At 37.7% G+C, this 27,757-nt stretch overlaps 1 protein-coding gene across 1 annotated transcript; it reads left to right on the top strand.

The window, feature by feature from the left end:
• Positions 1-1,404: 1,404 nt before the first annotated feature.
• On the top strand, positions 1,405-26,975 carry LOC137408268 (3-oxoacyl-[acyl-carrier-protein] reductase FabG-like). The gene is made up of 7 exons (XM_068094721.1): positions 1,405-1,462; positions 1,963-2,057; positions 2,183-2,308; positions 8,822-9,001; positions 10,129-10,235; positions 20,228-20,291; positions 26,587-26,975. The coding sequence occupies exons 1-7, from the start codon at positions 1,423-1,425 to the stop codon at positions 26,743-26,745; spliced, it is 771 nt and encodes a 256-aa protein (XP_067950822.1). The 5' UTR covers positions 1,405-1,422; the 3' UTR covers positions 26,746-26,975.
• Positions 26,976-27,757: the final 782 nt, after the last annotated feature.

Genomic DNA, 27,757 nt, shown 5'->3' with positions numbered 1-27,757 from the left:
AGCATACCACTAGTTCCCCATTGCATCCTTCTGCCAATGGGCAAGTTGAGCGAACCATTGGGACGGTCAAGGCAATGATGAAACGTTGTAGGCAGGACTGGCGAACTGGGTTAACTGCAATTCGAAATACTCCGGTAAATGAACATGTGCCAAGTCCAGCTATCTTGCTACAGGGTCGCACCCTCAGGGATAAGGTGCCTGTATCACAGGAGAAGTATCGGGTGAAAGAGTATAACCTAGAGTTAGTCAGGGAGAACCTGACTCAGAGACAGATAAATACCAAATACTTTCACGACAGTCATAGTGGCCCAGAAAAAAGTACGCTAGATGCAGGGCAAAGTATCCACTTTAAGACAGCAAAAGGTCCGTGGAAAGCAGGTAAGGTAGTGGAACTTTGTAGTGACCGATCTTACATCGTAAAAACAAACGAAGGTTTAACATTTCGTAGAAACCGAAAAGACATGAGAGAGTCTAGTGTAAAACAATTTGAATCAGTTCCATTGACCCAGCATGTGCCAAGTGTATCCATTCCTATAGTAGATGCTCCACCCAGTAGTGAGCCTAAGGAGAAAACACCAGAGTTAATTAGGGGCAGTACAATGCACATGGAGGTCAGTGGTGGGCTGCCGACTCCTGGCCTTGATCCGGTGACTGGCATTCGTAAATCGGGGAGGGTTACACGCAAACCATTGTGGATGTCCGATTATGCTATGTAGGAGGCCACAGATGAGAATGTTCATAATCTTGGTTAACTACTATTTTACAACCAATACACCGAGGGTGTACACTTACTTTTCTTTTTTTGTTATGTTAAAAACTAATACTTTTCAATCCAGTTTGTTTATTAGTTGTAAAGGAAAGGAGATGTCATAGACAGAGAGATAAGGTTTATTTCTATGGTCTTAGATTACTGATGTTTCATCATAACCATGCCTGTGTCATTGGCTTGTCAAGTCTGGGGAAAATATTAATCCCCCTAATGCTAATTGGTCAATCTGGTATTTCATCATCCTTACTAATTAGTGTCTCACTACTGTAATGTTTAGATCACTTGTTACTCAAATAAACTACGTGATACATGTAAAACTCGGACAACAATAATATATCTTAGCAACAAACAAAATTGTAAATCGCTCATAACAATTACGCATTGTATTTTCGAGCTTGCCATCAGGAGTTTGCTGCCCCACGAGCTATCGACTTGTCACCCTATCCTTCACGTGCTCGCCGGAACGTAGATAAAAATTGTAGCAAGAGTTGTTTTCTCAGCGTTGATTTAAATTCACCTAATAGCCTCTGTTCTGACTAACATTCAGCAATTCAACTGAGATATGTATGGCGACAATGTTGTTTGTGAATCCTCTCCGTAATCATAGACCTATAATCTTTGCAAACATTTCACAAGCGTTATAAACTTCCAATATGGCGACTTCCATGAAGGATAAGGTGGTTCTAATAACCGGTAATTTTTAACATCAGCTTTGGAGAATCACGCACTTTTATTGGATTTTTATGCATCATCAGCAACAAGTTTCTCTTTATTTGCAAACGCCATCGTAATTTTTGGTGTTATTAGCATTATCGTAAAAAGCTAATAATTAGATGAAATTGCAAAATTTTTATGAACTTTATGTAGATGTCATTGTGTATCAAGTTGTGAAATAATTTTGCAAGACTATGCCTACTTAAACGCGAACAAAATTATTTTACTCATACGGTGATACCTGTGCAATTATACAAATGTCAATAAAATATTTTTGCAGATACATAATGGTTTTCTTCTCCTGATTTAAATAGATGAGACAACTGCTATAAGTAAATATCTAACTAATAATTTACGAAGTCCTTTAATACGCAATAGTAAAACGAAGGCTAGGGGAATACTGTTTTTTTTATTTTACTCAATGCTGAATAAATTTATTAAACCATTTAAATAGTAATCAATATCCTAGTATTTTATAGGTGCTAGTTCAGGCATTGGAAAAGCTACTGCTATACATTTTGCTTCGCTTGGTAGCAAGCTGGTCATCAATGGAAGAGACGAATCTGCCCTGGAGGTAAATTATTTAAAATTTGAGAAAGCCTTAAAGTGTGAAATACTTGGATTACTTACATTGTCATTTAATGGATTTGTTTATATTGCCTTGCTGAGTGCGCACTACATTGCATCACATACCGACAGGAGACAGCAAGTGAGTGCAAGGGAGCTGTCGGTGTACTACAGGTGGTAGGAGATGTGACTAAAGAGGCTGTTGTTCAAGGACTTGTCCAAAAAACGATAGAGCATTATGGACAGCTCGATGTCCTGGTGAGTTGGATATCTAATTGTAAACATTTTATTTATGAGTAATGACAACATTGTTAAATAAGTACACTCACCAATAGATCCACAAGGGAAAAGCCTCGTCTGCCATTTGTCACATGCTTATATAGCTTCCGTAGTCATCCACATGGTTGACTCCTATAGACCCACTTACTTGCGGTGCGACCTCTCAATACCGGACTGGCATACGTAACCTAAGTTCCTGCAATACGAGCGGGCACGAGGCAGACACACGCATATACAACATGCCCTTTCTTTTTAAGTTGGTTAAACAGGTGTCACGCCAAACACAACCAACAAGCACAAAAATCTGAACACATTTAGGGAAGATTTTGCAAATAAAAGGAATGTACCTTTTATTGTGATTGTTCCTTTGGGAGGTGTTGGAACTCTTCCTTAAACATAAACTGGTTCTCTTGGTTCAGGAATCTTCACCGAGACTATCGGCGTCCGTTAGGTCTTCATTGGCGACCTCACCAAAACTCATCATCATCTGGAAACTGGTACTAACGGTTCAGGAGTTAACCTCTGCCATCAACATCAGTGTCCATAAGCGGATCTCCCTGATCCTCCTCACTTGTAGTGTCACTGCCAGAACCTGTCAAATTAGCCTCGCCGAAGCTTGGCCCCTTAGGCAGTGCATGAAGCAAAGCCTCCATACTTGCACTTTCGTGAGAGTCTCTGTGAACTGGCACCATGTACAGTTCACTACCACTGGCAGTCACAGGTATCTCCTGCTCCTTCTGCGCAGTGCCCACCTTCGTCTCAATAACCTCTACCTCTATTATAGCCTCAACCTCATCGAACCAATCCTTATGTGCTCTAGGGTCCGAGTCATTGGTTTCATTGGCGTCACTGATGTTGCCATCAGTGCCACTCACTGTCTTACTGCCTCCAAGAACCTCGGTTGCAGCAGCCCTACTAGTTGGCGCATCCTGACGCTTGCCTGTGTTGCCACTTGCACTCGCCCGTTTGCCTCTAGTCCTCTTACCTCCGATCGCAGAGCTTGTGTAAGCTAGTCAAGGCATCATACATCTGACGATCTGCCGCAACCTGTCGACGAAGGTCGTCTTCCTCCTCCTCTAGCTTAGCTATAGCTCTGTCATAGGCAGCTAGGGCCTCCGTTTTCCTCCTGTTGATGTCAGCCCGCTTGGCATCTATCTCTTCCTGGGACATAAAATCAGATCTTATGTTATCCAGGAACGACTGAACTTTATCGACCACAGGTCGCCTTATCTTGGAATTACCTGCCGCAGCCGCGTAGCTGGTGCCATGGTTGGCTACCTTGCGCTTAGGTGCTGCCAAGGCCTCGTCAGAGCTGGTGTTGGCTCTCCCGTCAGAGCTAATGCTGATTCTCCTTTCCTCCGGCAGTTTCCTTACCTTTCGGGTGAAGGAGGTCCCTTCAGGTAGATGCTGGGTCATCAGGTGTCCCACCTCGCCACAGTAACTGCAGACTGAAACCGTGCACTCCTTGGACCAGTGCCCCTTACCACCACACTTCCTACAATAGTTGCTAGGGCAATCAATTGCATAGTGGTCCCTGGAACAACCACAAAGCCAGCAACACAATCTACCTTCCTTGCCATAGATCTGTCTGGCCTTTCCCTTAGACTTCTTAGTCTCCTTGCCGACTTGGTCGGTACTCCTAGCTGGTTAGCTTTTGTGGCTATCCGCTCCGTTCCTGTCTCCAGGCCGCTCTCCAGGTCCTCCTCCACCAGAGGCAACAGACATCAGCACATATATATATATTTATATATATAACTCAGTAAAGTATCTGAAACCGTAATATACAAGTATAAGCGTTATTGAACATAGTCGGGATAACGGCTGCTTATTTAAATTGGTTAAATCCACACACATTCTGATTTTACCACCAGATTTCGGAGCTATTGTTAGACCCGAACACCAATCAGTAGGTATTTCTACTTTTTCTATAACCTTATCAGTGAGCATTTTACCAAGCTCTTTCTTAGCCTGAGATCTTAACCCAGCTGCAATTGATCTTGGGGAATACAACCTGACGGGTTCCGCCTCACCTCTCGAGGTGATGGAAAACATACCAGGCATAGTATCCAAGCCTTCAAACACTTTAGGAAATTTCTGAATAGGATCAAAATCATCCGTACACATACCATAAATGACAGCGAGTAAATTAAGTTTTTTAAGTTCTGTCATTCCTAAAAGGTTGCATCTAGAACCTTCCAACACATATACAGGAGCATCACTAGTACGATATGAGCTCTCTATATTTACTCTACTGAATCCAAGAACTTTTAGACTTGAGCCATCAGCACCATTAAGGTGTTGATCTGGCTCTTTCAAATTCAAACCGAGTTTACTTGATGTCTGAACAGTCAAAGTAGAAACATCAGCACCTGTATCAAATGTAAAACCAACTTCACTACCATTTACCTTCACGGTCCTTACTATCTTATTATCTAGTCATTTAGGACCTGCAGATGAAAACCTTATACTTCTATTTGGGAAGTGAGAACGTGTACTATGGCTATCTCTTTTATCAGGGCTTTTGCCCCCACTCCGATCACTTTCCCTGCTACTACTTCTGTTGTAGCGGTGTCTATATTCACTTTTCCGAGTATTCTCGGCGTCATCTTTTTTACACTCAATACTAGTATGGCTTTTCCTATTGCATACAAAACATCTAGCTGCAGGACAACTACGTAGCCTATGATCTCTACCACATTTGTAATATTCATTATCACTCTTAAGTGAGTGTCCATTCTTAGACTTAACACGCCAATTGCGGTTATACCTATCAACGCTAGAGTCTCTTGAAGACCTGCTAGAGTCTCTATACCTGCTCCTACGATCATATCTAGGAGATTCGTAACCTGAATTTCTACTCCATTTTCTAGAGTATTTATTCTTAGACCTTTCATCATAATAACTTTTATGTTGCCTTTGTGAAATTCTGTTAATTTCACCATTTTCGCAAGCACTTGAATCAGAACTTGAATAACGACTGGCTCATCTTACTTAAGATTTATTTCTAGGAGCTCTTGTCGAAATTTCCGAAACACTATGTTCGCTAGTTTTACATCTAGCACCTTCCAATATGGCGTCAGATTCTCGCGCGAGTTTTCTGGCCCTCAAAGTATCCGTTAGAATTTTCCAATTCAACTCAGTTTGTTGCATTAATTGCCTATGTAAAGAATCTTCTCGCAAGCCATTAACAGCTATTGCAAGAGCAAATTCTTTCCTTACATCCTCATTACCACCAAAATTAACGTTTCTACTGAGTTTTTCAACTCGTCGTAAATAATCACTTTCCTTTTCACAAGCCGTTTGTGAAACAGTAATGAATTTCATCGTTTTAACGTAAACCGTTTCATCAGTACCATAAATAGTAACTAAATGAGCCATTGCCTCGTCGTAAGTAGAGTTTTCACCCAACATACAAAAACCAACAGATCTTAAAACAGATCTTAAAGCATCCCTACCATCACTACCTATTGCGTGTAATAACGCAAGAAGTTTTGTATGGCCACTAAATTTATGGTTGCCGTCTTCATCCTTGCCCAATCTCATACTAACCATTTCTCCGACAATTTGAAGACTATCAAACCATCTTTTCCATGAACCGTTAACGTCACCACTATCCAATTTTAATGAAGGAAACTGATTAAAATTAAACGCCATAATTGACGCGTAGCACAACACGAACACTACGCAAGTGTTAAAAGCACCACCAAGTTTCACTCAGCACCACTGCACCGTAAACACTATATTTCACTGAGCACCACAACTGTGAACACTGAATTTTACTGAACACCACTACATCGTAAACACTAAATTTCTCTGAGCACCACAGCACTGTAAACACTGAAAGCATGGAAACCACACACGAAACACTTACCACGAAGTATAGAACCTGTAAAACACTGAACACAAGTATCACAGCACAAATCACTTTTAACAACCACGCATCTGCGATCCTGCCAACTGCGCCTTGTTAAATAAGTACACTCACCAATAGATCCACAAGGGAAAAGCCTCGTCTTCCATTCGTCACATGCTTCCGTAGTCATCCATATGGTTGACTCCTATAGGCCCACGTACTTGCGGTGCGACCTCTCAATACCGGACTGGCATACGTAACCTAAGTTCCTGCAATACGAGGCAGACACACGCATATACAACAAACATGAAGGTTAAATAGTTGTAAGTCAACATTTTTAATGCCCAAAGTAAGTTTTCAGGTGACCATAAAACATAAAGTTCATGAAATTATGTTTTTTTATTATTAAATAGTTTTTTTTAATTATCCCTATATTTCAATAAAACATCGAACATTTCAACGTAGCGTCAATATCTAGATGGTCCTTGACCTCATAAAGCAACAACATGTTAATGGTTAAAACTCTGGCTATATGCCCTCAGCCCCATTACGCTACAAGTATATTATGACGTCTACACATACACTGTACATGCACACACAGAATTATTTCTAACATAAAAAGATTACTCCAAATTTTTACAAAATAATTACTAGTTAATATGCAGCAAATTGGTAAATCTGTAACCTTCATTAAGCCTGCTACTCAATATTTTACCATATGGTCTACCATATAGTCTACCATATGGTCTACCATATAGTCTACCATATAGTCTACCATATAGTCTACCATAGGCTCTATAGTCTACCATATAATTCAATCTTGAACAAAGTTCAAATGAAGTTGAAATGTTCTTTGTAGCTCATACAGATTGTGTACTGAGATGTGAGCAATTTTGCAGCATTTAAACAGTTGATGTTGTAGTTACTTGGGCCTTTGTGATAAGTTCATTTCTTTATTCAGTTTAAATAATTTGGAATGCTTTAGAATAATCAAACATGCATCCTCATGGTTGATTATAGTTTGCTTTTTGGTTTTTCCCAGATTTAACCATAAATCAAATGTAATAAAACACGATTTGGAGAGTTTTAAACTTGTTCAAAACGTTTTAAGTAAAATGCTGTATTCTATTTAACGGTACTTTGTTTTATATGATCATTAGCTGTGCCACCTGGCGTTGCCCGTGTAATAGAAGAGTCTTTGGACAGAAAATTGATTTGTATTTAACATATAACAACATTTGCCGTTATAACTTTCAAAGTGCATATCATGAGAGAAGTGTGTTGTGTAGTTGAAATAAATTTAGAGAAAAATAAAAACAACTGTAAAGGTCAAGCTGTCTGACAACTTTGTCAAACAACTGTACCTTTCAAGCAAGTAGCCTGGCATGTTGCCAATAGAAAACTCCACTAAGCTAGTTAATAAGGTTAGGCTTCCGATGACGGTAAGCCATGACTTTGAGTCTGTATTGTTGTCCAGCTCAGCTGTTCTAATAATAACCATAGCTGCATTTCCAACAGACGGAATTCTAACACACGGACTTTGAGAAATATCTATATAGATTGTAAATTGACAATTGTATATTGGTAATTGTAAATTGCATATTGTAAATTGGTAATTGTAAATTGCTTATTGTAAATTGCTAATTGTAAATTGGTAATTGTAAATTGCTAATTGTAAATTGCTAATTGTAAGTTGCTTATTGTAAGTTGCTAATTGTAAATTGCTAATTGTAAATTGCTAATTGTAAGTTGCTTATTGTAAATTGCTAATTGTAAATTGCTAATTGTAAATTGCTTATTGTAAATTGCTTATTGTAAATTGCTAATTGTAAATTGCTAATTGTAAATTACTTATTGTAAATTGCTTATTGTAAATTGCTTATTGTAAATTGCTAATTGTTTGTCTTTTTCGCATCTAGCCAGCCCTTTGTAAAAGTTAGGGTCACGGGCAAATATTTATTGTTACATAAATGACACGGGAATTATTTCACTCTCTTAAAAGGGTTACTCACGTTAAATTTTGAAAGATTTTAATAGAAAGTACAGATATTTTTCTATTGTTTGAGATTTTATATGTTGCTTTAGTTGATCTGACTGCCAGGATGTTGCAAGATTAAAATTCACAAAAGTTGATCACAGTTAACACACTCCGTAAAAAGTGCTTCACCAAAAATGACATCGATAAATGGATTTCCAGTTTGTCCCTCTCGTTATGACATCAGCTATTCTGTTCAACTTACAGTGTTACGTGTCTCTATTGACATATATTTTATTTTGTATTTCCTTACGTTTGTTGGAAAAAACTTTAAACATAGCCTCGGATACATCATTACAGATGCTTCAAATGATTTTAAGATACGTTGGAAAGAATTTGTCCCATTGTTTTTCCCTAAATTCTATTTAAACCAATGGGTACTCGATGCTGATTAGACGGTATATTTATCACTTATAAAGAATATGCACGACTACAAACTTCATTTTTGGGAAAGTTGAGATATTTTTTTCGTTTTAACTGCCATCAAGTGTTGTAAATTAAGTTTTAAGCAGATGTTAGTAGGCCATCTATATAAGTAGACGAACTTTCAGTTGAAGCATATTATGATAGCATAAGGAGTTTTATAGAATCTTTCTTTGAGTAGGTGAATAATGCTGGTATGGCAAAGTCCGGCAGTATTGAGACGACTTCTCTTGAGCAGTACGATATGGTGATGAATGTGAATGTACGATCTGTTTACCATCTGACCATGTTGGCCGTACCCCACCTCATCGCTACTAAGGGAGCCATTGTCAATGTCTCCAGTGTCACTGGCATACGTGCTGTGAGTATTAGTTACGGTGTAATAGCTGACCCTAGAGTGTTCATGGTTGTAACGATAACAAGTAACAATTTAGAAACAATGCCAACAATGTGGTTGTACAAACAAGATGAATCTTTTCCCTTCTTGAAGTCAGCCAAGGTGACTAAGACTGTCTAAAATTGTGGCTTGCGTACGATAAAATATTTCCACTCAGCTCAGTTTTAGAGTGATAAAAGGTGTCAAGCAGGGATGTAATCAATATGATAAAGTAACTGATGTTTCTAGAAGTCACTTTCTGATGCATGTTAACACTTTTAAGCCCGGCCCAGGATAATTGGGAAGTTGCTTTCCCACCTGATCCTACTCCTGGAAAAACTGATTGTGTGTTTTGCTCTATTTATCTCCACATCCAGTTTAGCTAGGATTACAAAATTTGAGTGGATTTTTACTTGATAAATTTTCAGTATAATTCCAAAGTTTTAAGTCGATTAGACTACTAGTTTTAAAGGTATTTCATACTGACTGAGCAGTGGAAAATGGCCGCTAAGGACATTACAGGACAGTGTGTCATTAGAAATCAGTGTTTCTAATGACACCCTGATTGAAATTCTTGGTAATGAAAGCTCAAAATAGACAAAACTATAAAGTTTCTTCTCAGCAAGATCAGTTGTACAGTAAAACTATTTGTTTTTCTATTCATAATAAATACACACTATCAGTCTCAGTGTGCTGCAATCTTTATGTTTTCAGTCACCTCTAAAATATCACCTCTTTGAGAGAATGTGAAAAAAGAAATATCTACTCTGTCTGGTTTCTGTTTTTTTCCATTGAGTTGGACTCAATGGAAAGTTGTTAGTACTGTCTAGAATCAGGGGACCTGCTTGTATATACAAGATAAGGGTTCAGGGTGTTAGGAGTCTGAGTACGCACCGAGTTCTTTATGATTTGTCTCCTCCTAGAGTATGTAATATTGTTTATTTGCTATTGAGCAGACAACTCTATGTTAGTTGTCAGGCTGTGAGTGTTTTAGTTATTTACATTCTACATTCTAAAGGCTCTCAACATGCCAGTGTCTGTCATTACTACGACCTTCCATCAAATCCATGCTCATTTTGTGGATTTTCTGTACTGTTGATTTTTACGTTTAGTTTCCTGGAGTTCTTGCCTACTGTGTGAGCAAATCAGCCATTGACCAGTTTACTAGGTGCATAGCCTTAGAGCTTGCCTCCAAGCAGGTCCGCGTGAACAGCGTCAAGTAAGTACCGGACTCATCTGAGAAATGCTAAAAGAGTTGGCTCAACAAATACCTTAAAATTGGTGACTCTATATTTTAAATTTTATTTAGCTTTGTGTATTTTATGTATATATAAATCTCAGTTTTTGTCATCTGTATGTGCAAATTGAAGTTTTTGGAATAAAAAACAGCTCCGTACTGAAATTGAACTCGGAACCCCCATTCCGCAAACATGCGTGTCTATCCTCTACACCAGTTGGTCCCCAACTTTTTTCTAACTACGGAACATTCAACGCTTAAAAATTTTTTTGTGGACTGCAGGTGCTGGTGTTGAAGTATTATTGAAAAATATTTTTAATTATTATTTTAAAAATAAGACGCCTGTTTTTTGTTCGATGGGTTAAATTTTGGCGCGCAAATAAGGAGAATAAAATGATTTTAAAATAAAAGGCCGCTTGACTTTGTATTTTAATAAAGGGGACTAACTATTCCATCTACAGTTGGTAGGAGAAGCAGAAAATATTGAGTATGAATGCAAATAACAGAAGAGCGCTTGTAACATATAGTAAGCGTTGTAGTTTGTTACTCGTGAAATCCGATTAGCCAGTTTAGAATTATTAACCCAAAAATAGTTAGCAACTACCTTGCACAATTAATTACATTTTGTAATTTGCATTTATACTTAATATTTTCATCTTCTCCTAGAGACTGTAGTTGAAGTAGTAAGTCCCCCGTTATTTTCGTACCAGACTTAAATAATAAATAAAACAGAAAAACTAATTAATTCTTGCGCAGCCCGGTACTGATGGATCCATGGGCCGGTATCGGTTTGTGGCTCGCGGGTAGAGACCACTGCTCTACATCACAGGGTCTACTTGCCATACTACAAAATAATTGTGCACATGTTTATTACAGCTGCCAATCTTTAACCCTCTGAGGCCCATACCCAGAAGCTTTCCTCTAAAAATTTTCAAACTCTGTTCATAGTTTTTAGATATATGTAGTAGTGTTTTTCTAATTATTTTATTTTCTACAACGACCCTGACCTGAGATATTAAATGTTGCACTCGCGCAACATTGGGCTTTAATGCTACCTATATACATTACGCATTAGAAAATAGTGTAATGAAGTATTTGAGCCAGTAAAATAACTTTATTTGAATAAATAAATGGTAAATGTACTTATTTACATATGCATGTATACAGATACATACATATACATATATATAGTACATATATTGTATATATATACATTCAGTATATATATATATATATTGTATATATACATACATATACGCATACAAATATATATATATATATATATATATATATATATATTGTATATATATGCACACATATATACATACATATATATATATATATACATATATAAATATATATATATATATAAATATATATATATAACACAAGCATATAAGTTTACATCGCGGGTTGGTCCAAATGGACTAAATCCTGGAGCAATATCAACTGTTCCAAAGTAACTCTAGCTCTCCACTCGCTTGCAATGATAAGTACGAAAATAATTTTGTTCATCAAGAAAGCAGAGACTATTTCACATTTTGCAGTAGTTATTTTCTTGAACAGCTTGCCGTGACTTCGGTTTGGAGCCTTTATTGGCCAATGAGCAAAATTGTCATAGTGAACATTGCACGGACCTATTCCAATTTTTTTAGCTGGTGTAAGGCATAGACTAGCATCACCTGCTGCAGCTGGTCGTCCTTGTTTGGCAGCACCATTGACATGGATGAGACTGTCGGCAAATTCAGCTTGAAATTTTCTTCTATTTAGTACTTTACTTATGGTAGCTTGAGAAGGCGACTATCACTTCTGTAGATATTCCAAGTGTTGATTTCGGCTACCATTACAAATGTCGTTACAGGTAGAGATATCATCACCGGCTCTTCATGGCGAAACGATACTCTGCTAAAAATAAACCTTACAAATCACTGCCTCCCATATTTTTATGTGGTTGTATAACAGCAGGCATGTTATAGAAACGATGCTCTTTTGACGACTTGTCCCACCATTTGGCTTGAGCAAAAGGCTGTACACCAGTCAATGAGGAGAGAACGGTGATATCTTTGTTGTCACACTATTTGACAGCAACCACATTGTTGACCTCCTTTACATAGCTGTCATAAGATCCTTTACTATCTCGTTTGAGGACTTTTGCATTATTGAGCATGCATTCTTGAACCCTGTTGGCTCAAACAGTATCTGTATAGAACATCCCAGTTTTATTTAGCTCAGAGATGAAGGGAATAGCAATAAACAAGTTGCCTTCGACAATTTTGTACCTCCAGTTCTTTGTAGAGTAGATGTTAGCTTGAGCACAACATCAGCTTTTTAGCCTAACTCTGTCCGTTTACAATCACCACCTGGTATACTCCAGTCATGCAAAATGCCACTGACTCCTGCTCGATGCTAGATCTTGAAGCGCCATGGATGTGGCGTACTCTTTATGTATAGTCAGGTTCTATTTACAGACATTCATTCCATATGGCACCTCTCCTTCGTCACATTTTCCAGAACTCGTCCAGCAAATTCGTTCCATCAACTCTGCTTCTCATACGAAGGCGATTGCTGTTTGAAGTGGAAGACTTTGAATGCATTTTGTATCTACAAACTAAAACAGTATATTTTGAAATATTATTCATCTAACACCTAAAATCGCCCAAAAGAAAGCCTACACATCTAACTATCATGCTATATAAAGTGAAATAATTGCACAATTTTGTATCATTTGGAAATACCAATTTGCTTTGGCAGTAACTGACTAATAGCAGTAGTACTAGTAGCAGTGAAGGTAACCTGGTAATATTACTTCAATGGTAGTCAGTGTACCTCTACTACCATCTTTACAACACTAAGTATTATGCACATCAACAAGAATGAAGAGCATTAGCCCTAACAATGGTATATTGGAACGTCCGATAATAATCCCTTGGCTTGCAGCTTAGCTATGTAGAGCCCAATGCTGCACTCCTGCACAAGAAATTTTGAGCTCTTATAGATAAAAAAAAAAATTTACTTCTTCGAAACATTTTATGTGTGTAAAAATATGGTCAACATAGTACCAAAAAACAGAAAATGAGTTATTCCAACTTACCTCAAAGAGCTATACTTCTTAGCCTAAAAAGTTGCTTTCCTCATGTGTGGTCAACTCTCAATTCCATGAAATGTTCTAGAGTTATGTGATGACATCACGAGCATGAAATCCAATTAATTTTGGGTTTAGGGTTGTGTAAAGATATGTAAGAAGCCACTTGAGAATAATATTTGGCTATAAAGCATTTGTAGTTGCTCTATCTAGTTTTGAAATTTATGTTGCACCAGTGCAACAAGGGGCCCCAGAGGGTTAATGCCAATTGGTTAAAATAGCACACTTCAGCTAGCTTATGCAATCATGGTTTTCAGCTTGAAAATCATGAGCATAAGAAAATAGCATGAGAAATCATGGCACAATCTTTTTCCTAATGCTGGCATAAGTTATAATAACATATCTTATTATAGTAAAGATTTAGACTAGCTTAAGTTAATAAAACTCTTTGGGTAAAGAAACTTATGCATTGGAAAATAAATTTTTATGCAAAATCTATTACCTGCGCAACGATAGGCATTCAGTAGTCTTTACTATAATAATAGCTGTGTCCATCTGTCTGCCCGAAGTCACGCTAGGAGTGTTAGGCAAAAAGATTGCCTCGCAACTCGAATCTAACTCTGATATTCCACTTAGCAGCCAGGCACTCTACCAATTGCGGCATTCGAACACTTTGCTGATTGCGAAAAACTGTGGAGATACTTAACGCGCATGATGATCTCTCACAGCGCACGAAACTGCTAGCGTACTAGTATATATATATACATGTATATATATATATACGTCGTTTGTTTTATTCTGGTTGTCTAAATTTTTGGGGACTTTTTGTCTTTAGCGTCTTTTAAATAAAAACTTTACGTTAACAATGACTTCAAACCACGCTTGCTAATTGGCTCTTCACGTGCAGTGCTGAAAAACTGTATTTGTGAGATTTTATATTTGTGGATATTTTGTTGGCATCGGTTTCGGCTTGGCTTTCGCTGACAAGCATGTTTTGCCTCTTATAGCATTATGCCTTAGAGCTGTAGTGGATGTAGATCATAGGCTTTTAGTGTTTTTTTCATTCACTGTGTGACATGAAAATTTTTGCCTCGAGAGTTTAACATGGCGTGTTTTTTGTAAACCCGTAATGTTTTACTAGAATTGTCCAGAAAAAGCCATGCATAATATTTGCGGTGGCTTCGCTATGCAGTAGCTGTGACAATGATCAACTTATATGCTAGAACCCGTATTGCTCGGTGAATTGCTGATTATTATATGACAGGCTGATAAGATACAAGGACGATGTGACAGATTTTGGCGTGTTTATGAGCTTGTTGGTGGTAGCAGGACTCATCCTTACTAAAAAAATCTTTTGCACACCTCATGCCATCCTGCTGCCACCTCATGCCATCCTGCTGCCACCTCATGCCATCCTGCTGCCACCTCATGCCATCCTGCTGCCACCTCATGCCATCCTGCTGCCACCTCATGCCATCCTGCTGCCACCTCATGCCATCCTGCTGCCACCTCATGCCATCCTGCTGCCACCTCATGCCATCCTGCTGCCACCTCATGCCATCCTGCTGCCACCTCATGCCATCCTGCTGCCACCTCATGCCATCCTGCTGCCACCTCATGCCATCCTGCTGTCACCTCATACCATCCTGCTGCCACCTCATGCCATCCTGCTGCCACCTCATGCCATCCTGCTGCCACCTCATGCCATCCTGCTGCCACCTCATGCCATCCTGCTGCCACCTCATGCCATCCTGCTGCCACCTCATGCCATTCTGCTGCCACCTCATGCCATCCTGCTGCCACCTCATGCCATCCTGCTGCCACCTCATGCCATCCTGCTGCCACCTCATGCCATCCTGCTGCCACCTCATGCCATCCTGCTGCCACCTCATGCCATCCTGCTGCCACCTCATGCCATCCTGCTGCCACCTCATGCCATCCTGCTGCCACCTCATGCCATCCTGCTGCCACCTCATGCCATCCTGCTGCCACCTCATGCCATCCTGCTGCCACCTCATGCCATCCTGCTGCCACCTCATGCCATCCTGCTGCCACCTCATGCCATCCTGCTGCCACCTCATGCCATCCTGCTGCCACCTCATGCCATCCTGCTGCCGTGTACGGTTTCTTAAGTCGTCCACCTCTCCCACATATTCTTCATTTTTACACTTTCTTTTCTCTTACTTTCAAGTTCTTCCTTTATTTTCATCTCCTGCAAACACCCTTCCCCTTTTTTCTCCACCCTTTTACTGATGGGAGGGGGGGAGGTAGATGAATTGCTTTGTCCTTGTGGTTGTGTAAGAGGAAGACTTCGCTATGATTACAATAGATCTCCATAAGCAAAGTTTATTTCGTTAAAAAGTTAATGAAAAATAATTCATTTCATTGTGCATATTCACTTCCTTCTTCTCTTTGCAAAAAACGACGTGTTCGGTAAAGTATTAAACTACCGCCACTACGGCAGAATGCTGATTTACAAAATGATTTCATATTAACCAGCATTCTTTCTCATATAAATTGACCTCTCACAGATTTTCTATTCACTGTAAGCATTTTACTGTCAAGGGTGAATCGCTTGTATTAAATGGAACGTAGCAAGCCTTTTGTATGTGCATTCAAGGTTATCATTGTGCAAGGCTTATGTGTGAGCCCTTTAATAGCATTCCAGACTTTTGCCAGAAGGTCATGTCAGGGACGATTAGTTGCTTATCGAGGACTTTTCCTTTTTCCCTCTCTCCATCACTATTGTGAACCGGCAAACTCCAACCAAGCCAATCATACAGATTAGCTTACGACTTTTGCAAAAATTTAGTAGGTTTCATCACCAAGTATCGATATTTTATGTTTTAATTTTATGTTTGGATGTTTTAAGTTTACAGTAGACAAAGCATGATTGTGGTTAAAACGCTCCGGTGAAGAATGTGTATCGAAATGATGTGACTAGTGGCACGGCTGCCTGTCTCCCTCGTTATTGATAGCGGCTATTATTAGGTATAGTATTAGGCTTCTCTATTCTGTCGGTCTGTTTGCCGAAGTGCAACTATAGACATCATAGTTGCACTTCTTCTTGAATTTGAGTGTTTCAAGAAAGGATCTCATTCAAACTATTATATCTCTGGACTGAGTTGGTCTACAAAGACAAAAATTACATCAAATTGAATCTTGATGTCTTAGTTTTCTATTGATATTATTTTAGTTGCATCATTTTAAATGTGTAAGTTTACCTTTAAAGATGAATTAACACAAATTTATCAGAGAGTAGTGGTGTTTTTCTATCATTTGCAATTGTTTATAATGTTTGAGGTGGAAGTTTCAATATTAAAATCGGCAACATTTTATCGCAGTTAAAACGCTCAGATTCAAGCGAAAGTGTGATCATGACATCTATAGCATGTCATCTATAGCATGACATCTATAGCATGTCATCTATAGCATGTCATCTATAGCATGTCATCTATAGCATGTCATCTATAGCATGACATCTATAGCATGTCATCTATAGCATGACATCTATAGCATGTCATCTATAGCATGACATCTATAGCATGTCATCTATAGCATGTCATCTATAGCATGTCATCTATAGCATGACATCTATAGCATGTCATCTATAGCATGACATCTATAGCATGTCATCTATAGCATGTCATCTATAGCATGTCATCTATAGCATGTCATCTATAGCATGACATCTATAGCATGTCATCTATAGCATGTCATCTATAGATGTCATCTATAGCATGTCATCTATAGCATGACATCTATAGCATGACATCTATAGCATGTCATCTATAGCATGTCATCTATAGATGTCATCTATAGCATGTCATCTATAGCATGTCATCTATAGCATGACATCTATAGCATGTCATCTATAAAGAGACTGATAGAATAGAGGCGTCTAACGCTGCGACTTAAACGCAATAGACGATATCAGTAATATCAGATATCAGAGAGAGACAGGCGGCTGCACAACTAGTGATGTTATTTTGGCACATTTTTCTTCTGAATGTTTTAACCGCGATCAAGGTTTGTCAATTTTAATCTTGAAACTTCCTGGCAGTCAGACCACCGCACATATCAAAAACATCGATACTTCCTGGCAGTCAGACCACCGCACATATCAAAAACATTCGATACTTTCTGCTTAAATCTACTAATATTTTGTGTAAGTTCATTTTTAAGTCAGTAAGAGAGAGAGAACAAGTCCTGTAATCTGAGAACCATATGGAGGGGAGAGTCTCTCTAAAGGCCATTTAGCCAACAGTTTATTATTCTTTCCGTTTTTTGATTTCAACATTGTCTCATATTTAGAGTTGTCATGGAGATTACACAACTTGCCGCAATTCATCATGCTGTAATAATGTGTCGAAAGGTAATGATAGGTCACTTTAAATGTTGACCCTTCTACTTATTCAATCATTTGTAAAACAATTGTAGGACACCTTTTCATTAATTCATTTCACTATTATAGTCATAAGCAGCAGAGCGCCTTCATTGTAGCCTTTTGTAATAAGAATGCGTCTGGAAAACATGGGATTCGTCTGCCGAGTTCATAATCTAAGGCTCAACCAGAGTTACCAGTTCTACTCCTGGTGTACTTGACCTTGATTTGATATAAATACTATTATATATAGTTATATACTAGTATAATTATATATATAATGTATATATAATTATATACGAGTGTTAAATCCCTAGCATTGCTTGAGATTTCGTTCATTTTTCATCAGATAGCCCACAGCGCTTGTGTAGATTGTCAACGCAAATTACTACACCCCTTTTTTGACAGCAATCCATGAACACGTTCATTGAGTGCAATTGTCGTTCATTGAGTGCATTTGTCCTTAACGCATACGAAGGTGCATTCTTGGGTTTCTAATCAGGTGGGTGCCTAAGAGGCAGGTTCTCAGGGACCAGACATGTTTTTGAAACCAAATTTTTTAGTAACTTGGGGAAGACATGGAGCATATGTGTGTGTAGTTGGGATGAAAGGAGAGCCAAAATGTGGAAAGGCATAGTATTTATGTAGACTGACACACACAATGACAATGTGAGGTTTATTAATAGAGATGTTTAATATATATTATATAAAATCTATATTATTTTTTATATGATATAAATATTCTATATATGTATGTATACACCGTATATGTATATATTTAAGGGTTGGGACTATTACAAAAAATCATCACTGTGATTGATAAGTTCTCACTAATGTCCAGATGTAAAATGCATTGCAGCTGCATTGAATTTGTGCCTGCATATCAATATAGTTGCAGTAGCAAACATGACACTGCCATGCAGTATAATTGCATTACATACATTTACTACTACGCAGTATGCAGTAAGCATGCAGTACAACCATATGTTTCTGTACGTGGAGTAAGCAGTATTGGTACAGTGGTGGTATTGCCCACTACACAGTGTGCAAAACTGTATGCAGTGGGAGTAGTGGTGCCACGCATTTTGTAGTGCCAAATGCAGTAGGATTTTTGCGTTACGTTGTACACACATGCGCACGCGTATTGTTATAAAAACTCATCACAGAATCAAGTATTGAGTTGACTTGATTACAACCACAACACAATTACAAGACGTGAATACCGCTCAACCTTGAGTGTGATTGGGCACACAAATTGATCAAAATTAGCATGTTGTATACGTATATGGTTGAAATGAAAGTCTGTTACGGTTTTAATATATACCGGTAGTTTAAATGACAATGCAATACAAGGACCCCAATTACATGGGAATGCTGGTAATTCCTGACTACTTATGCCAAAATAATATGGCAGTTAGAGGACAAGCTCATGAGTTTACTGAGCGTGGTATCTGACAATCTGTCTTCCACTTCCAACATTCACACACCATCGATTGTGATGAGAACTTCAGGCAATGTGCAGTAACAATGAAATTGCAGTGCACACACTTGAAAAGCCAGCGGTGTCTGTTGATCCGCAGCGTAAACTTCGTATTAATGCGCAGTTGCGGTACGCATGCAGTTTCAAGCTTTGAAGAATGCGCATTCACAATATGAATGACTTGCTGGGTTTCAGGTAATGCATCATAGAAATAAACGCGCAGTAGATATTTTGCAATGGTAGTGCAGTTGCAGTAATTGGCCACTGCAGATTAGAAAGCCATAATGCACGCAACATTATTGCGTACTGCACTGCAAAATTATTGTTCACTGCAATGATGCAGTGCAGTTCTGATGCGTCACAACCCTGATGCATGTATATATACATTGTATATATATTATATGTATGCGCATATATATATTATATATATGTATGTATACAATATATACGCAGAGTACATATATATAATATATATATTATTCCTGCCATTAAACCTTAAGTTGCCTCACAAACTTTAAGAAGGTCAATGTGCTGACACCAGAGTGCTCAAATCACATATGTGATGAGCTTTGCACATATATAGTTATATATTATATATATATATATAAATATATATATATATAACTATATATGTGCAAAGCTCATCACATATGTGATTTGAGCACTCTGGTGTCAGCACATTGACTTTCTTAAAGTTTGTGAGGCAACTTAAGGTTTAATGGCAGGAATAATATATATATATTATATATATATGTACTCTGCGTATATATTGTATACATACATATATATATTATATTTCTATTCCACTTACAGCATCTGATTTTGTTGTTGCCACACAGACATTCCTACTTGTGACCATTGCTGCTTTGAAATAGCAAAAATACATTTGTACACTATCATGACAGTATATGACCTTGAACTTAATCTCATGTTTTCATAGCACCCACCAGCTAATAAAACCACTTTGTAAAGAGGTTGGATTTTGTACAATTTGCTTCTTTCTCATTGGAACTCGTGTTTATTTGCAGTCCCGGAGTGATAGTTACCAACTTCCACAAACGACTCGGTCAAAGTGAGGAGCAGTATTTTGAGGTGAGCGTTGGTAACCTATTCACCATATCCTGAGAAATTTACAGATATTCGTTTGTGGTTCTGGTTGCAGTCTAATTTTAAATGTACAGTGGACCCCACCAAATGACATTAATTCGTTCCAGTGTTGGCATCGTAAAGCGAAAATATCATATAGAGGGGCACAGAAGACCACAGTAATTATATAATGCAAAGACCCCCTGAAAAAAACATCAACGTTTTATATACGCACTGTACATATTAAAAATTATTAACAAAATATCATATTAACCTTAGTAACTATAATTACTACGCATGAACATATACAGTATGTACCATATGGAGCTCCTGTTTCCAGTTATATTTTCCCTATAACTTATAACCAATAACGCTGAACTGAGAGAGAGCGAACATTCTATTCCTTTCAGGCGTAGTGGGAGAGATTTCGGTGATTAGCAGATCGGCATAATCCTTATTCCGCGTATTCAGCACACCGACTGTCAAATTTGAATTTTGAGAGACATTTTTTTTTATGTCGAATGTCGGAATAAAAGTCGTATAGAGGGATGAAAAAACATTGTTTTCCACATCATAAGGTGAAAAGCCATAAAATAGGGATGTTGTAACGCAGGGTTGCACTGTTTGAAAATTATAATTTTTTCTGTAAATTGTACAATTTCTAAACTCGGCTGTCATCTATCCATTATATTTGTAACTAGTAAAACAGTTTTGGTGTGTGCCACCCATAAAACAGTTTTGGTGTGTGCCACCCATAAAACAGTTGTGCTATGTGCCACCCATAAAACAGTTTTGGTATGTGCCACCCATAAAACAGTTTTGGTGTGTGCCACCCATAAAACAGTTTTGGTGTGTGCCACCCATAAAACAGTTTTGGTGTGTGCCACCCATAAAACAGTTTTGGTGTGTGCCATCCATAAAACAGTTTTGCTATGTGCCACCCATAAAACAGTTTTGCTATGTGCCACCCATAAAACAGTTTTGCTATGTGCCACCTATAAAACAGTTTTGCTATTTCTTGTCAACACATGTGATTCAACATAAAGAAGTTAGTATCGCAACAATCTACAAATAAATAAATTAATTTGTTTACTATTTTGTACCAAGCAAGTCTTCGTATTTTCTTGGAAAATAGGGTGTGACAGCTTAAACGTTGTACCGATATCAAGTGCCAAAGCCCTATGAATCAGGAAAGCTCCTAAGTATGTTTATCTTACCCTCTCACTTGGGTTAGTTGAATGTGTCGAACATTGTTGGGCTATGAGTAAAGACACATTACGTAACACAAAATTCCTTAGCCTCGCCTTGGTGGTGAAACATCCATTAGTCAAGTGTGTGGTAGCTCTTTGCACTCTCCAGGCAGTATTGCCTCTCTCTACTCTCTAGGTAGTGTTGACTTTATGTACTCTCTAGGTAGTGTTGACTTTTTTACTCTCTAGGTAGTGTTGATTTTATGTACTCTCTAGGTAGTGTTGACTTTATTTACTCTCTAGGTAGTGTTGACTTTATGTACTCTCTAGGTAGTGTTGACTTTATGTACTCTCTAGGTAGTGTTGACTTTTTTACTCTAGGTAGTGTTGACTTTATGTACTCTCTAGGTAGTGTTGACTTTATTTACTCTCTAGGTAGTGTTGACTTTATGTACTCTCTAGGTAGTGTTGACTTTATTTACTCTCTAGGTAGTGTTGACTTTATTTGCTCTCTAGGTAGTGTTGGCTCTATGTACTCTCTAGGTAGTGTTGACTTTATTTACTCTTTAGTTAGTGTTGACTTTATGTACTCTCTAGGTAGTGTTGACTTTATTTACTCTCTAGGTAGTGTTGGCTTTATGTACTCTTCTGTTTAACCTTGTGCAGCTAATCAGCTAATCTTGTGATTCTTGTTCTTCAATTTTATGTGAATCTTTTTCAGTCCCATTTAATGGGTTTGTTTGTTAAGCGCGTCTGCTTGTTATATTAGTCAGAGTTTAATTCAAGCCTCATTGTAATTACTACACAAATTCGCTAGTTGTAGGGGTGGCATATGCAACATGTAAACTTGGTAAAAGGTTTGAAGACCTCATATCTCAACTGCTAACAACTCGACTGGGTGCACATTGTAATTTAAGCCGTAACTGTCACGTACAACTTTTATCGAATATGCTAGGTAAATCAGACACGCTGATTCCGATTCTGTACTCAAAATAATGATTGGTCCACTAACTTTCAAAGTAATAAAGGCTTTTCACGGCGTTTTAATATCGGTCTCGAAAACAACACGATCGGCAAAACAAACTCCGCCCATAAATACGTGACGTAACCTAGCTTTTTAGGAACGAAAGTTAGGGATGTTTAGTCCGATTTAGAATGATAGAGATTGTTGTCTTAAAACCCATTATTATCTAAATTCAGCCTTCAAAATGATCTCAGTCTTTCTGAAAGGTAGATAAGCTGTTTCACATTGCATATTTAAAAATGAGCTCGAAAAAGCGCGATATCAACGCTAGCTTGTGATAAAACCGCGCTTTTTGAGCTCATTTTTCTCGGTGTTCAGCCCATTTAAACGTCATGTAACAAGCTACGAGCAATTTTAAATAGTTTATATACCTTTCATAAAAAACTGAAATTATTTTACAGGCTAGATTTAGATAATAATGGGTTTTAAGACACCCATCTCTATTATTCTAAATCGGACTAAACATCCCTAACTTCCGTTCCTGAAAAGCTAAGCTACATCAAATATTTATGGGTGAAGCTTGTTATGCCGATTGTGTTGTTTTCGAGACGGATATTGAAACGCTTTAAAAAAGCCTTCATGACTTTGACGGTTAGGGGACCAATCTTTATTTTGAGTACAAAATCGGAATCATGCAGCGTGTCTGATTTACCTAGGAAATACGATAAAAGTTGTACGTGACGGTTATGGTTTAATGTGTACTGGTACAGCGCAAGCAGTCCATTGGAAACAAAAGTGAGACTTAGGACATCGCGTTACCAAACATTCAATCAATTTTTCTAATTTAGTTATTCTTGTCCTTGTTCGCTCACCCTATCAATTTGGGTCTATAGTACTGCTCCTGATATATGCACATTTAGGACAGCTTTCTGGTGACATATGCCACCGATCAGTCTGGATGTCAACACGGATGTACTTCACTTGCTTCACTTGCCATGTTTGATTGTCACTTCGCGACTGGCTATAATGCACTTTTTTCCATATTTGTGGTTTTTTGCAGAAAAGGGATTTTGAGCAAATTCCAAGACCTTTGCGCTGCCATTTATGTTACATGTTCCACCCCACGTCTATTGTATACTGATGTCTATGGTACATAGTTTAGTTTGCATTCCTTATGCAACAAGTCAAGGTCACGTGTTACGTAATCAAAAAAGTTAAGAATTTTTTTTGAGTGTCAGCTGTGTTTTGAGGGTAATCTGTAACTGTGAAACGATGTGCAATGCTAAACTAGAAATGTACTTATTCATGTGAACATTTATTTTTTGTGAGACATTCATGCAAAAAATTAGCTCGCAATATACACATTACGAATGCGTATTTTCTGCGAAATCAAAAACAACTTATTATTATTTTTGTTGAAATCTTGTGTTGCCAGTGTTCATCATCATTCACTGTTAATCAATTGTATTGCATCACTTAGTAAAAATGGTAATGTTTTTATGTATGCTATAAGCTTTTCAGCCAGCTATCCTGTCAGCCCTAGACTTTGTCTGTCAGTCTTGAGATGGGTCTCATTTATGCATAGGCTTGGCATATGTTCATGCAGAACTATTCTAGTCAGGCTTGTGATTAGTGGTTTTATTATGGCATCTCGGTTGTATTACAGTTAGATCTCTGCATACCAAGTTAATACTTTTTGATGTTTACTTCAAAACTGTTGTATGTTGGAGCAAATATTCATGCAAAACTATACAGTAGATGTCGACACTCCTACAATGTAAATACTCTGTTCCAGGAACATTTACGTTATAGTGATTTTATGTTGTATGAGCAGTAGCGTACCAATTGTCTACTCTGTTCCAATATCTCCCCAAACTCACCCCTTTGAAAAAACCAAACTTTTCAACTTAATTACTGTACAGTAACTGTTGAATTAATTATTAGTATAAATAACTTTTTTCTTCTTTCTTATTACTTTCATTTTGTTTAAAGTTTGTGGTTATGGTAATTTAACAATAAGTTAATTGGAGCGGACATCTTCACGGTGTATTGAAGATGTATTATATCTTACAAGTATTTGTCTTACTTTTCTACACATTTATTTTGCAAAGAAAAACATGTATGCTTCTGAAATATTGTAAAACAAAATACATCTCTACTATACGAGTGGTGTCTGTCTGTACGTATGTCCATTCAAAGCTAGAGGTTAGGATAATACATCATATTCAGCACCTGAACGCCTGCACCAATCAAACTGCCTTCAAGTATTTTAGAAAAATTGTGCAGCTTCTTGTGTGATTTTATGAAGACCTTCAAACGATCTGATTTAGAAAAGCAGCAGGTTTTAAAACTCTGAGGATAGTATATTGGAAATTATTGGGAATAACAAGACAAATGTTTCTTCAAACATAGTTTATTTAGTTTATAGGAAAAAATTAATATTTGGAGATGATCATAAGTAAAGTGTAATAATTAACCAGCTGGCAGTTTGTCTCTCCTGTAGATCTCTAATTTTTCAGATAATCATCACCGAGGCTATTTGCCTTGTATGCTCTAGGAAGGTTAGATCTATTTATTTGCCTTGTCTGCTCTAGGAAGGTTAGATCTATTTATTTGCCTTGTCTGCTCTAGGAAGGTTAGATCTATTTATTTGCCTTGTCTGCTCTAGGAAGGTTAGATCTATTTATTTGCCTTGTCTGCTCTAGGAAGGTTAGATCTATTTATTTGCCTTGTCTGCTCTAGGAAGGTTAGATCTATTTATTTGCCTTGTCTGCTCTAGGAACGTTAGATCTATTTATTCTCAGGAAAAGTGAATCTTATTTGCCTTCAAGGTAGTTTTGGCTTTATTTAGTCGAAGATAGGTTGGCTAAATCTACTTTTTGGAAGAGAATGGGATGTTTATTTTCTAGATAGTGTTGGCTCTATTTAATCTTCAAGGAGTCTGTTCCTATTAACTTGCAAAGATACAGTAATTTACTTTTGAACTTAGTGTTAGATATATGTATTTATTTGAAAAAGTCTGTATACTGATTAAGGTTATGCGATGAGGATTGACTGAGATTTACATATGTATAGATATCCCCTGTACACCGCATTTAATATTGTGCTCTCTACATGGAGTTACTCAGTTGTTTAATCAACGACTTGCAGGAAAGTCCCGTAAAAGAAATTTATCATTTTCTGGACACGTCTGCTACACAGCAAGCCGTCAGTCATTGTAGCCTACAATTGGAATTATATACAAAGATTTCAAGCCAACACCTTTGCTCGTGAATTTACAAGTATCGACAACTTGGCCTCTGCGATCAGGCCATCACATGTCTCATCCTGTCAGATAATCAATGCAAAATAGTTACCATAGCTCTTCTACAATTGTCAGAGGTGCGCAGTTTGTGGGCTGTAACTAGAGCTGTAACTGTGAGCTGTTTAGCTCCCTACGAGTAAAAGATCCTTGGTTATGTTGTGAAGAATAAAAGCATTAATAATAGACAATCCGCATTTTAATCTCAATTTTTAATCCAGGGTGAAAAAGCAGTTGTTGTTGCTACCTCTGGGGTGAAGAATGCGTCTCTCTACCACTAATGGAGACATTTATAGCTTATTTAAGACTGAGGCACATTGGTGAAGTATTTAAACTTGCTGACGAATCAGTTGGTACTGAGGCTACTGCTAAACGTTAGAGTAGGCCTATTCACTGTATCAAAGCTTTTTAGATATTTACTATCGCTGCTTTGTCATGATTGGCCAGTTGATTGTCAGCATGTATGCTTTAAAATGCAGCCTAAAGTCAACTGAAAAAAATGCTTTTTGTCGCAATAAAAATCCAAGTTGATTTAAAATCATATCATGTAATTCAGAATAAAATTTATATAAAAGTGAACTTATTAAGCATAAATACTTGAAAGATATAAATTTATATTCCAAGTATCATGTTTATATTGGTTTATATAAATGTCAAGGACAACAGCTTGCTTGTGGTTGGCACCTGTTGGTGCGTTTAGCAAATAGTTTGTTGCAAGGCTGATGTTTCACATATCCTCCTATTTCACCTTCCGTGTGTTTCACCCTTTATTTCCATACAATTCTTTATCTCACTCTAATTCTGTTGTTTATAATAGCCTTAAAATGTTCCTTATTTATCTCTCAGTTTCTGGAGCACTGCAAGACCACCCATGCCCTTGGAAGGGTTGGAGAAGCAGAGGAGGTGGCCAAATCTATTGCATTCCTAGCTAGCAGTGATTCTAGTTTTATAACTGGAGTTCAGTTGCCCATAGACGGAGGGAGGCATGTCATGTGCCCGAGATAAATTGTTTGAAACCTCTCTGTTGCTTGCTTCATTAGCTGGAAGGAAATATGTTTGTGTCCAGTGTGTTATGAGATGCCCAAGTCTCAGGTAATATTGTTGTTGCCTGTTAATAGTGTCTCACAACCTGGGGTTTCGATTGCTTTTCTTATTGTCATCAATTTGTAGCGCATATTCAGCATCTTTGGATTAAATGTATAGTTTTTGTTAATAAAACTCCATTCAATTGAGAATCTTCTGTTATTTATTGATTACCGGCCGGAATTTGTTTATTCTGTGTTAAGAACGGCAGCGTTTATGCTGTCGGAGTAAAGATAATTTGAATTGGTTTGATATGTTTTAGCTTCATTCGCTCACTTCAGACTTTTAACTAGAGAACATCTCGGCATTAGAAAAACATCCTGTAAAACTTGCAAGTTTACCAGTTTAAAAAGATCCTTGGGAAAACTTGTGCCTGTATCTAGTCTTGAACCTGTGTTCTCAGTGAACATTAACTCATCTTAAACCGGAGTAACTCATGTACAGGTTACTAATAAATTATATAGCTACCTACCACTATGTGTCCTAAACAACATACATGCTGTCAGTCTGCGATCCCCAATAAGTAGCGAAACGTCGCTTTCTACAACGCATAGAATTCGTCTGTGGTTACTTGCTAAGCATGGTGTAGGATAGGATGTTATATTTATAGTTTATAGGTGGTTTTGAGAGTTATTCTAGTATGGGAAAAAATAGCTACAATGGAAGCTCTAGCGCATTGAAGTCACCCCTTTTCAGGGTCTCTCTCCTTGACCAGTTAGTGTTGTAGGCTTTTTGCTGAGTGCTCTCTGTTTCCAAACTATTAATCAAACATAATTGATAGGCTGCTGGATTGTTTATGTCAACAAATTGTAAATGTTTCTACAGATGGTTTTAATATGACAGGAACAACATAAGATGTTCATAGGTTCTCTGAGAGATCAAAACAGAATACCAGGTGTAAATTCTTTTTGAGGAATTTCTCACCAAAATGCCT

The sequence above is a fragment of the Watersipora subatra genome, chromosome 11, assembly GCF_963576615.1.
Source record: "Watersipora subatra chromosome 11, tzWatSuba1.1, whole genome shotgun sequence".
NCBI classification, from domain to species: domain Eukaryota; kingdom Metazoa; phylum Bryozoa; class Gymnolaemata; order Cheilostomatida; family Watersiporidae; genus Watersipora; species Watersipora subatra.
This window is presented reverse-complemented; position numbering and strand designations above follow the sequence as displayed.